At 38.4% G+C, this 13,775-nt stretch overlaps 1 protein-coding gene across 5 annotated transcripts in view; it reads right to left on the reverse strand.

The window, feature by feature from the left end:
• slc4a2b (solute carrier family 4 member 2b) overlaps positions 1 to 13,775 on the reverse strand; it is a 53,734-nt gene that overhangs the window by 29,347 nt on the left and 10,612 nt on the right. For 2 of the 5 annotated variants that reach the window (XM_042510106.1, XM_042510105.1), the window contains exons 2-3: positions 12,630 to 12,708; positions 5,394 to 5,564 (exon numbers count right to left, since the gene is read on the reverse strand). In XM_042510106.1, coding sequence (XP_042366040.1) covers positions 5,394 to 5,453 — 60 coding nt within the window. In that variant the 5' untranslated portion in view covers positions 5,454 to 5,564; positions 12,630 to 12,708. Of the gene's footprint in view, positions 1 to 1,327; positions 1,411 to 5,393; positions 5,565 to 12,629; positions 12,860 to 13,775 lie in introns of those variants that run through there. The other 3 variants (XM_042510109.1, XM_042510107.1, XM_042510108.1) reach the window with 2 other exon arrangements.

Consider the following 13,775-nt stretch of genomic DNA (forward strand, 5'->3'; position numbering starts at 1 on the left):
ACTTATTTAATAGCGAATGTTTAATTATTAAAACGGCACTCAAATTTTAATTACACAAAAGATAACAAAAAATGGTTGTGTTTGCAGTAAATTAGATTTTTTAAACAGAAAAGGGTTCCCAAGTACACTATGAGGGGTCACAATATGATTAACAGGACTCTGAAATGTCAAATTAAACAATGTTGTTCAAAATCCCAGCTTGATCTGTCAAACTCAGAAAACCTAAGGAAACATGTCACCTGCAGACACTGCCTTGTTTTTAAGGAATAGTCACCATTTTGGGAAATATATACAGGGAAACAGGAAGCCTGGCTTTTTCTAAAGGTAACAAAATCTGCCTACCAGCAGCTCTAAAGTTATTTAATCAACATCTTAATTTGTGCAAAAAGTAGCGTAGCTTTGTATTTAACAGAGAGAAATGAGAAGTGCCAATCTGCTCATCTAACGTAAGTAAAGTAAAGCACGTAAGTAAATTTGCAAAGACGTTGATCAATCACTTTAAAGTAGTAGTTGGGCATCTCTTGGCTAAACAACGCAACTTTTCAGTCTTAATGCTAAGCTAAGCTAACAGTCCCCGGGGTATCTATGAGTATCTTCTTATCTAACTTTCAGCAAGAAAGTAAATAGGCACATTTCTGAAAGCGTGACAAAGTTCTTTTACAGGGACACATGGGGTGGAAACCTTTGATCTGGACAGTTTTCATTTAACAGAGGCGGCAGTTTTTTTGCACTGCTGAAATGCCTCGAAGCAAGACACCGAGTCCCTCCCAGCTCTAGTCGCTCTGTTCTGCAGCTGACCCTGAACTCTGACATTTCTGTGAGAAATGAGAAGCAAAACCAAACCTGAAAAACTGAGCCAGCAGCACAGCAGGTTTCTTGATATTAGTTTTTCCTGCTCATTAAGGAAAACCAGTTCACAGTGCTCTCCTGCAAAGAAAGCTTTCATAATCCACCTGCAGACATTAAAAGGGCGACTATCTGTAACTAGTGACGCATTAAAACAGCATTAGGTTGTAATTATTACCTTGGATTTCTAATGTCTGAGAAAAGTCAATGAGCTGTTGACGAGGTAAAATTGCACCTCAAAAGCACAAGAACTAGACTGAACATTAACCAGCTGCAGAGTTCGTGTTGAGGGTAAATTTACCTAAAGCACAGAAGTCAGACGAAGAAAGTCCGTCGTCTACATATAAGCTTAGAAAATCTCTATTTGCCCCATGTAGGCTAATGTGTAATGACTGACGGGGAATGATAACAGCAAGACTGAAAAATCATGCGCAGACACATGTTAAGTTGAGTTCTCTATGCTCAAACTGAACAAACTCACCTTTAACGAATACAGGTAGTCCATCACATTACACACAAGTGTGTAGCTGCAGCCCAAAAATACAACAAAATAGCTATATTTGCTTTTCCAATGTCAAAAGTAAAAACCAGACACGTCCGCTGCTTTGATGTATCTTGTTTCCCATTTCAGTTAGCCCTTGTCACATGACCAAGGTAGATCTCCACAGTAGGAAGAAGACATTACCCACTTTCACAATGTTAGCACTTAAAAAATCTAAACTGGATGACCTGAACTCTCCATGACCACACACACAAACGCACACTGTTAAGGAGATAATAATTAACTTGGAGGCTTAGCGCCAAGAGACCAACCAATACCTGCTGAGGCACTGTCATACAGCAAACATTTTTATCTTAAGCGAGCTTCTTCGTCATCAAGCCACATGCTGGCAAGACTTATTACAGCCAAGTCATATTGTCGTCCACAATCTTAATACGTTTATGGTAGTTAACTGTCTTACTGGCTATAAATGGCAATAAAGACATGATACTGAAAAAGGCTTTACATAATATCTTTAAGGGTGTCAATTAACACCTCCTTAAGATAATACGGGATCAGTGAGGTCCAAGTGAAAAGGACTTTGTCTTGTTTAAGGAGCTCTATATGGCATTAAAACTGTACCTATGAGTCTGATTCAGGCTGTCAGCATTCAGCTCTTGGCATGGAGCTGGCTGAGCCGACGGCTAGCAGCTAGCAGTGCAGTGCTAACAACAGCAATGGTGCCAAGTAGGGCTTTCCCAAAATGTTCAAATGTCCAAGTATTGAAATCTGAAGAAAGCAAAGTTTATGCTGGATTATAAAGCACTTCAAAAATGTTGTTCTTCTCACTTATGTTACCCTATTTTACTTATTGAGAAGGAGGTGTAGGGTAAAACATAAACATCTTAAGTCAGAATTCACCAGTCAGGATTCCCCAAGTAAGTTAAATGCTGCATCAGGCTAATAAATTTAGCAACTCGCCCAACCAGCAGTAGTAAAAACAAACAAACAAAAAAAAAACAAAACATTTTTTCCCTGAGCTGCTGATGGAGGCATATTTAAAAAAAAGGTGGCAGGTAAAGACATAAGCATAAGCAAGCATTTAAATTATCCTGAAATCAGGAGTTTAGTTGGGCAGCGTTAGAGGATATGAGTAAAACTCCCCTCTATGTATGCGCAGTTAGCCATTAGTCTGAGAGCAAGGTGGATAAGGGCTTTTTTTTTCAAAAGCAAGTCAAATTTCCCCCCAAAAATGTCACTACATGACAATTAACTTTAGTCTTTGTTGTTATCTGATAAACACTGATAAATAAAACATTTGTAGACGGGAAAATAAATACTGCAAATGTAAATTGATGATGTAAACATCAGAAAAAAGCAACACCAAAAGTAAGTAAGATGGATTAAAGGGAACAAATGAGACTGTTTATCAAGTCAAAGATAATATAATTGCAGGATTTAGTTGAATTAGAAACTTTACAGAAGTTGTTTGATGATGTTAAGATGTTAAGATCAGCTGATTATAATTTCATTTTTGAACTGTTTGCACAAACTTAAAAAAAAAAAATTAAAAAAAGAGTTGAGTCAAATTTTCTTAATCATTTCAGATATTATTCATCTATTCTTCAATTTAAGAAAATGTGCAGAATCCATTGGATCACATGAACTTAGTGGGTGTTTATGTTGTATACTGGTGCATGTTTTAATATGTGTACATGCGCTTTAAGAAAAGATGTTGGCAGACCAAGCAGGTAATGTAAGATTTTTTCTTCTCTTTTTTAATGATGTAATGTGTATTATGTTGTCACATATTGTGGCTAATATTTTATGTGGAATTCTGCATGAGAAGTAAACACTGAAATCATAGAAAGAAGAAATACTTCTTAAAAAGGTAAACTGCTAAATGACATAATTTGTTATGTTTTGATGTTTGTTCTGATAAGAAAAAAAATCTGAGAAAATAAATCTAAAAAAATAAGTCATCCAAATGGTAAAACAAAATATAAAAGGTAGCTATACTGATGGCCTCTCTGTGTCTCTGCACCTCTTTCATGGGTCAGTCGTTCAGTGTCATGTATCCACTTCCACCTCCTAAATGCTCTGCATTCTGTGTCTGGGCTGAAGGGGTTGGATTTCAAACTCGGACAGCACTCATGTTGTTTATGTCCAGATTGAATGGAGGTAGATGCGACGGTGGTAAGAAAGCTAACAGAGTTGTGTAACACTGGAAAAGGAAGCAGCTGACTGCACACTAACAAAAAAATGCAAAGCTAAGGGAAAGCAGGCATTTCCTACATTGATGTTGCAGTTTTGGGGCCGCAAACAAGAACACTGTGAGTTTAAAAGGACAGTTTGAACAAGAACATTTTCTTCTCTCTGTCATAAATCTCTTGATAGTACAATAAAAGATAAACCTCATCAGGATTCTGCCAAAAGTGGACTCTATGACTTGTTACGGTGTGGAAAAACTTTTTTTGCTCCCACTGCACTATAAACATCACGTTTTTCACTCACCTACACGTTCAACCCACAGCTCACTAAACTCTTCAGTTTGGGCAGTTGAGAGCCGTTCTGGCAAACATAGAAATCCTTAACTCATGAGAACATGAGAAAGGTTGAGTAAGGTGGACAAAACCAATAAAAAAAGATGCAATCCTTATAATTCCTGGGATGCATGGCACATAATAACTCCTGGAATCCACTAACCATCACAAACTGATAATATATAGCGATATGAGGTTATTCATGGGTGGATTTTGCCTTTAAGCTTGTGATATTTTCTGCTGCAGCGTCTTAATCATCCTAAGATTAACTTGTTGAGAACCTCTACATTTGGGGAATGCAGCTTTCTTTGGCTGCTGACCAGCTGCCCTCTGGGCAACATGTTTATCACATCAATCCCTCCAGCAGCCATGCAATTATGTTTTTCATTACAGGCTGGTATTATTTTAGTGTTTCCAACACTGGCAACCCACCGACTTTCAGAAAAGAGGAAGGAAACGGTTTCATTTGTGGAACCGTCAACATTCTCCAGCGCTCTAATGAAAAGGGAAATTTAACAGGAGCAGCTCTCTGCGTAGATGTTAGCGTTTTTGAGCTATTCTGAAGACTTTCATTATTGCAGTCAGAAGTACTATACGCAGCCGGGGAACTGGCTCTTGGATGTGACTAGATTTGTACACACATAGCTCTGGAGGGAACAGCACTGTCCAAAATACACACTCTAATGCCAGAGAGGTCTGAGGGAGCTGATGCAGCATAAATCCAGCACAGGGAGAATATGAAATGAAGTAGAGGAAAGTTACACGTTCAACAGCTAGGAAAAGTAGATTTTAAAAAGAAATTAAGATCTTATTTACACGCACCTGAATTAATTTGAGGCTCTTGTGTGTATTTTTTTATGTTTTTTGCTCATGATTGCAGGTGGTTATCATTGTTTTTTTTTCTAGTTTAGACGGATGATGTTTCTGGGACGGTGTATAGCCCTCTCTGAGGAGCTGTGGTGTATTGGTTAGTTATTGGGTATTTGGTTTGTTCGCATATTATTTTTAAATTTGTAGTTTTATGTTAATTTTTGAGTGAGATAATTAAGAAGAAGACTTGATTGTTTTTTTTTTTGGTTTGTTTTATATATTTATTTATTATTTATTTAAATTGGTTGTGAATTAATTATTATCTTCTGATTATTATTAGTGAAATAGTTATATTTTGTATGATTATTATTATTAGTATTATCATTTATTTATTTACATATCTTATTTCTTTTATTGGTTAATATTATTATTTTTTTTTTTTTTTATTACTGTTTGCTGTAATATTATGTTATGTTGTCTTGGACCCCAGGAAGACTAGCTTGTGACCTAGGCATCAGCTAATGGGGATCCCTAAAATAAACCATAAACAGCTACAGTCTACAGCATGACAATAAACTGCTAATTGTGAGCGTCATCTCCTCCTGAAAAGCATTTAACCTGGTTAATCACCAGGGTCACCGAACTCTGCCTCATGTGTTTTATCATGTGGCCTGACCTGACAGGCAGACTGAGGCTTTTCTGTGCAGACTTACGCTGTGAATAACCGATGCCACGGCATCTGTAATCTGGTTGGGAGCGCCGGGGTTGCTCATGGCTCCGCAGTGGAGTCGCTGCTGGAGAGGCTCTGGGAAGCTGGTTTGATCGGTGAGGCTTTAGCCCTTCTCTTTCTCACTGGGACTCAGACAGCTTTTGGGCAGCATAACCTGGAGACAGATACAGAGCCAGGGGTTAGTCCAGATCAGGCTGGAGATTTAGAAAATGAGGCAAACAAGGCGCTGAAATACTGGAGCTGTGGGGCACTAATCCCTGAAAATGAAGTACAGTCAGAAAGTATAACAGCACTGGTGTGTTTTTAATTGTTTTGGCTTTTAACTGCAGCACATTTGATTTGAAATTAAACAATGAATATGAAATTTCTCATAAAAGTTCTAATCTAAACCGTCTAATATACAGTCCTCAAATTTTAGGATATTTCAGCAAGAATATGATCCTGAAATGGACAAAAACTTATTTTATAACAGCAGAACAGAGGACTGTTTCGTAGAGCGACAGCAATTTTTGTGGACTAATTGACTGTCATTTAAAAGAAAATTAAACCAACTATTATGATAATCAGTTGACTGTTTCAGTCATTCTTCAAAATTGTCAAACATTTGCTGGTTAAAGCTTCTTAAAGGTACAGTGTAAATGATTTAATGGCATCTATTGGTGAGGTTGCAAAACTGGAACTTTTCCTGTTTGCCAAGCATGTAGGAGAACTACAGTGGCTGATAAAATATAAATGGCCCTTCAAGCCAGGGGTGAATTTGGGCTGATGTAGAGCAACATTAGCAGACTCTGTGGATGAGGACTCACCATGTACACAGCTCATTCTAAAGTAATAAAAACAAGTAACAAAACTTATTTCATCTGATTATAAACAAATAAAAATATAGTAGTTATGCATTTTATTTACCATTTCTACCAATAGATGGGTGTTTTAATGTGAGAATTTGATGCTTTTCTTTGTTATTTATGATAGTAAAAGAAGAGTCTTTGGTTTTTGGACTCTTGGTTGGATAAAAGACGCAATATGAAGGCATCACTTTGGGTTTTTGGGAAATTGTGATGAGCATTTTTCTGTCCATGTCTGCCCTATGTCCAACTGAAGATGTGTCACACAGGCAAAGACTGTATGACACATTGTACTGTATGTACAACGGTATGAGCTCTAGGCTCTACTTGCACATGGTGTTACTTTGTGTCAAATGCTAACGTGAGCATGCCAACATACAATGACAATGCCAACATGCACTTTAACCTCATAAAGTGCTGACTTTTTTTGCGTGTGCTTTAGTGCACACTCAGCAAAATAACAAATGCAAAGCAACATGTTTCACTGGAGGGATACCCTTATCAGTTTCAGGATTTCCTGGAGGATTGTCAAGTACCTTTGAGTCCACAGAACCACTTTAGAAAGACAGATGGCCAAAACAGAATGTCGTTTATGAGTGGAAACACAGAAAAATTACATTGAAAATTATACTTATTATATTATATTATATTATACTTGAGGCACATTGGCAGAAATAGTTAAAGTAAATACCAACATGCGTTTACAAACAATGCCACCCCGACTATATTTATTTCCACAACTCTTGATTTCAAGTCCTGCAGCACTTCCTCACCGCCATTCAAGGTTATTAACCATTAGAGTCAGATAAGAGTCAGATAACGCAGTGCCACTGTGCACAGGACCCTTTGATAAGCAGCGGCACGTGCCTCAGTTAACCTCCAGCTCTGTCGCTCTCGAGTCGCCGTCGAGTGACATAAGACAGCACGAATCCAACGGTGATCAAAATTCAGTTGGCCAGACGAGCTTATAAAGACATTTGGAGAGGCAGTGAATGTACTAAAGGAGGACACTAAATTACACAATGCAATCTGGGAAAAATCTCATTTACATCTTGTCCACTGATTGGTTAGTTTTACTGCTTGTTTTGTGTTCTTCTCCATTTATATTTTGCAATATTTTTCTTTTTATAACACAGGTCCAGCACTGGTCAATTTTTGTCTTTTTGTCTTCTATAAGATGACTTCTTTCAGAATAGTGGAATGAAAATTCAAAATAAACAAAAAAAACATTCAGTTTATTTTAGTTGTTTCCTGTTTGTGCATATTGAAATTATATTTAAAAATAAAATTTCAGAAAACTAGACTATTAGTTAAACAATTAGTTAAAATCTTAACCCTTGTGTCTTTTTTGTCTAAAAACATTGAAATTTTAGTAAACATATCCTTAAAGGCTGTTTTGCCAAAATAATTTTTTTCCCTCATGCTCTGAGTAAAAACTCATGTTATGGAAGTTCATGCAGATTGGTGCATGATTAATTAAAAAATGCATAATTTGCTTTGTTTCTTTGCTATTTTACTATTTTATAGGCTAAATTAAAAAAAATATTCAAGAAACTTTGTTACCTGCAGCCCTAGTCCTTAACCTAATTGAGCTTTATAGTTAGGCTGCAAACATCAACCGACATTTGCACAAATATCTAAGAGCCTATAAAGTGGTTTTGTCCAAATGACACTGATTAAGAAATATACGAGTCACCCAGGTAATCCTCATCAGCACAGACTTTCCAAAATCCCTTCACAAGTAGCACCATTAACAGAACAGCGGTTTTCCTTCAGTCTTAAAGCAGAGGACGGCCCTCCTTCGGTTCGCTCCTCAGTGTCACAGTTAGAAATCATGTTCTGGCTCTCTGACAGCAGCTATCAAAGAAACGATAAGCCTTCCTGCTCACTGACTACAATCATATCAATGACCTTGTTGACGGCGAGGGATTTCTGAGAGGTTTATTTCACTAAAGAGCAATCAATGACAAGAGATTAAAAGCAGTGTAGGAGTATTTCAGAGCTGGACACTGTGAACTTGTATTAAATGTGGATGAACAAAGACATCACCTGCCAAATTGACCTAAAAACCGAGACACTGAGCAGACTACACAATGTTTTGGCAACACTCTTCGTTCGTTCTGCCAAAATGTTAATCACTGCGCCAAATGTTAATTGCACCCCAGCAGCTGCTCTGTTCACAATAACAACTTTAAACAGTTTGAGACTTTGTAGTTTGTGCAGCAGTGGTGATAAAGGCGTCTTTTGGTGTTAGTCTGGGTGTGTTTGAAGATTACTTTCTCAGTAAACCTAGACCCCACCGCTGTGGACGAGGCAGGGCTGGCTACACAGGGATAAAGTTACAGAACCCTGGGATCCCGAGCAAAAAGCATGGGAACCAGCTTATCTACCTCAGGGCATGGCTGTAATAATACAGATAACAATAATGATCAGACGACCAAAACAAGAATGCAACTGTCTTGGTAAGCATGCAGATTATAAAAAAAAAAGTCCTAAATGGTCTAAATGTTTCTGTCGGCAATCAGGTACAATCAGTCAAAGGAGTGAATAAAAAGGAACTGTCTGCTGCTTATGTAATAACCGAAATGACAAAAAGGACACGGATGAATGCTGACAGTGCAAGAGGAAGTGAGGACAAGATGCTCTGTGTTTCCCTGGAAGAAGTTCATCATGTCTTCCCAAAGAGATCCAGAAGCATCTTGCAAACTATTCCTACAAGTAGAGTGGGGAATTTTAATTTTTTTCCACTTCTCCATGCAAGATTTAGTCACAGCCTCGAATGTGTGCAAAGCTTTGGGAAAACTATCCATCTGGGAGGAAGCAAGTATGAAAACAGGAAGAAGGTAAGGAGGAGCTGTATCAAAAAACAGAAGCAGGGCACTTTGGGATCCTTTCCAGTGTTCATAATGTCAGACTTTAGGAAAAGTTAACTGAAAAACCATGTGTATGTTTAAACAGGACTTATATTTTATAACTAATCCAGGGTATTACAAAATGTCTCAATGTCTGCCTTTACAGACATTATAAGTTAACTTGTCTCAGCATTACAAGCTGCCACTGTCTTCATGTGTCCCTCCTATAGAGAGCAGAGTTTGCAATCAGGTCACATGAAGATGCTACCTTTGACCGCAAAAACACTCATTGTATAGAAAGTAAAAACCAACCACGCTGCAGTTTCTGCTGAATCGACACGAGTATCTGACATATGAGCCCGAGATCTTACAAATTTTAATTACTGCACTACAGGTACAGTTCACCCCCAAATCAAATGTACATATTTTCCCCCTTTTCTGTAGTGCCATTTATCAGTATAGACTGTTTTGAGTTGCAGTGTTGGAGATATTTACCATAGAGATGTCTGCCTTCTCTCCAATATAATGGAACAACATGACACTTGCCTTGTAGGACTCAAAAAATATCTTTTAAAAAACTAAACAGCAATGTCTCTTTACAGAAATCATGACCCTGTTACTGAAAATAAGCCACAGACCTTGTTGTGAGCAGTTTCACACAAGAACTATTTTCTTTCTCCGGAAGTGCACCAGCAAACCATATCACCATGCAGAAGGAACGAGATGCTCGTGACGGCGTGAGATGTAAAGCATTAATAGCAGAACTGTAACATTAGTTAGCTCAGTGGTGCTAGGTGAGCTAGCAGAAGATGCACACTTCCTTTCTCCACACTGATAGTGTTGGCGGGTGTGGTTCGATAGAGAGATCAAAGAAAATAGTTCTACATGAATCTGCTCACAACAAGGTCTGTGGATTATCTTGAGCAACTGGGTCATGATTTCTGGAAAGCGATACTGCTTTTTTTTCAAATAAATATTGTTTTTTAGTGCTTTGCAAAAGCCAAGTGCCATTTAGTTCCATTACGTTGGAGAGACGACCGACATCTCCACAGCCGACATCTCCACAGCCGATATCTCAAATATTTAGCAACTCACAACAAAACAATCTAGATTGATTAATAGTACAACAGGTAAGAGGAAAAATGTGTATATTTGATTTTGGGGTGAAATGTCCCTTTACCTCTTTTAAAAGCTGACTTTGGGTGACAAAGGAAAAGCTCTTCTATTTTTAGCTCAAAATAAGTCAGTTATTATCTGAATATCACCAACATGCTGAAATGTGCATCGTACCTACAGTGGAAAGTGGAAACTCACAAGCATGAGTTTGACTTTTTTTTTTTTTTGGTCAGTATTAAGATTAGTGACACACACTGGGTGGTGAGTCATCTCCTCTACAGAGTGCCAACGTACCTGACAAAGAGTCTTTGGTATGCTGTAAATTTCCAGTATTGATAAAAATGTCCTGCTAACCTCTGAATGTTGACTGTCCTTGTAGAGAGCATTTTCTTCCTTTTATTTTGAATATGAGGCACATTAAAGGCACCTTTTAGGGAAAAGGAGAAGAAAACATGAGGAAGAACAGTGAGACGCTTGTCTCACACTGTCTTTCAAAATCTGATGAGTTTAAAGAGATACTTCACCCCCCAAAAGATCATTTGTATTTCAGTCCCTCACTCTGTGTTATACTGGATTCATGCATAAAACTTTGTTTTTCTCAAATGCTTTCAAGGCCAAATGAAGAATTCAAGATAGGAGAAAAATTTTGATAAAATGAAGGCATAGGGGTCCACGTTTAACAGCTACATCTACATCAAAACTACATCAAAACATCCATTCGCAAACTCTCACACAACTCCTGCAGTATAATCCAAACCTTATTTATCCAGTCGTGTGCTAAATTCTTCCCAAACACACATATTTTCACTAAAACTTTCCAACATAAAACATTTTTCGCATAAACAGTCTCACACACTGATGAGTAGTGTAACTGTGCTGCTGGACTGTAAAGGCTAAGCATACAACTGGATTATCGTGACTTGGATTATAGAGAGTTTGTAAACAAATATTTTGATATTGTTTTGCTGCTGTTAAACATGGACCCTATGGCTTCAACTTATGAAGCATTTCTGCTGATTATTGATTCTTTATTCACCCTGGAGAAGTGAAACAAATTACTTCTTTATGAATTCAACATGAAATACATGATGAGTATAATGACCATCTGAGGGGTGAAATGTTCCTTTAAAATATTATTTTTGATACTCTGTAGGGCTTTTCTCAAAGAAAGGAATGATGAAAAGTTAAATGAATCAGGAACACTCTGCTCCGAGAGCCTAGATAAGTGCTGAGTCAGCACACCAGCAACCTCCAAAATGTTAGATCTGTTATTCAAAAATGCCAGTTTTGTTCTCCCACATCTTTCACTGTAATCTCATGCAACCTTTGGGTTTTGAGATAAACAAAAAAGGTTAAAAATTCTTTGCCTCCTCATAATTACATTAAAAGTGAAAGGAGCGAGACAGTCAGACGACAGGACAGAGGTTATGAGCTAGACATGAACTCACGACACAAGCCCACATCACGGTCTCAAACCAGTGATCTGCCAGGACACCCAGTGGGGCCCGGCTTCAATCGGGCAGCTTGGCGCGTGAGTGTCGACCACAGACTGCATGCCCATTGACAAAATTCTATCAAAAAGGACATAATTAAAGCACAGTTCAATAAAAATGCACAAGCTGCCAATAAAAATGCCTGTCCAGAAATAGCAGCTTGATCACAATGTCCAAACCTCAACCAACGTGCAGGCCTGTACTTATAAAAAGCAGGACAATAACAGGGAGGAAAGGAGCGGTTTAAGGTTTCATTAGAGAACTGGGCTTACAGAAAACAAGACAGTGTGTGATTCATCGGCTTCCTTTAAAGCAGACAATACATGCTTTAGGACACTGATTGTGCTGTTGCGATAGCTTCAAGTGACGTGAAGATAACGTGTGGCCTTAAAGTTTTATCTAACACTTGCTGTACTATTATGAACGGTTTTTTACATCCACAGACTCAACAGCATTACCAGCTGTTTAGGACGCATGCTAGATGTAATGCAGAAAAAAATTTGTACATGATATAAAAAAAGGGGAAAAAAGACAAAGTTTTTGAAGCTTTTGAATTTAGAGGAACATCACTTCCAAAATCATGGCCTTTAAAGGCTCCAATTCAGGATTTATAAAAGCAGAGAAGCATGTTTGTGTACTAAAACTCAAGTGGGCCAAAAGTAGCTTGTTTAAGTAGCTTATTTTCTGCTGTGTAACCTGTTGAACTTTTTGCTTATGATTGTCCAAGCCTGAGACCCTGACAGGAAGAATCTTAGGTTTGATAAGACGTGATTTACATTAGCTTTGGTCACCTGATTACGTAATAACACACATAAACAATGAATGAAACAGTTAATAAATTACATAGAAACACAAAGAGCAGTACAAATAAGACATCTGGTGAAGAAATACAAAACAAGATTCATGTCTGTACCTTTGTGTGCTCACTGCAGAGAAGCCACCGCAGACATTGTAGTGCAATTCTGAACTCTGCTGTGAAGAGAGGCCCGGGGCTGGTCAGAGTGCAGGGCGAAAACAAACAGAGGGGGGGAAAGAGAGATAGGGGGACAAAAGAAAGCAGAGTTAGAGATGTGGAGCCGATCAAGTGCGGTCCGTGCTGAGTGCTCTCTCTCTCAGACCAGCGTGCACGGACTGATAGCAGCAGTCTCCGTCCTCAGGATTATGTTTCCTCCTCCAGCCTGCTGACAAGTAGCCATGTGACTCCAGGACCCATTCAACACTGAGTCAGAGGCTGCTGCTCAGACACACGAATCTATCTGTCTGTCAGGCACACGCATGCACACACACACACACACACACACACACACACACACACACAAGTGGCCTCAAGTGGAAATTCAACCCCAATGATCAATATCTGTTTTTAAAAGTAGGTTTGCATGTTTTGGGCCAGTCGCTCCCCACCTGCTTGGCTTGTGACCTCTTACAACAAAGCAATGTCCACACTCCTGTCACTCCTCGTCACGAGTTGCAAAAGTTAAGACCAGTTCAAATAAAGAGTGATTTTCTTCAATTTATCTGAATTACAGTCACAAATTATTCACTTATTCTCCAACAAGCAAAATTAGAGGAACCTTTTGAACAAATGAGCATAACTTTGTGTTTGCACTATTATTTTTTTCTGATTCCCGTCTGTTAATCATCTCGTCACCAGTTATTGTAAAACTCCTTGTTAGGTTCCCAACCTCGAGATTGGGTCGCTCGTCAGTTAGTGCTGGGCATCAGTAGGCAGGTTTCCATTAACCCTCAAATTGCAGAAATCGAAATTGCGAATACAAAATACACCTAGTGGAAACACGTTGATTTTCATTCACTGCAAAGGAAAGTTTTTACACTTGCATGAAGTGGTATTTCAGGAAATTAAAGAAAAAAAAATCGCAAAACTACAGTGGAAACACTTTTTTCACCTTTATAGGTCACATGACGCTATGGCTACGGACTTGACGGTAGGAACTTTTTCCCCTGAGGCATAATGCAGCAGGTGCTACAAGAGGTGTTATTGCATGGCATAACTCTTCAAAAGTGGCGTGGATCATCCCGAAGTTTTGAATTCACAATT

Source organism: Plectropomus leopardus, chromosome 21 (genome assembly GCF_008729295.1).
Source record: "Plectropomus leopardus isolate mb chromosome 21, YSFRI_Pleo_2.0, whole genome shotgun sequence".
NCBI classification, from domain to species: Eukaryota; Metazoa; Chordata; class Actinopteri; order Perciformes; family Serranidae; genus Plectropomus; species Plectropomus leopardus.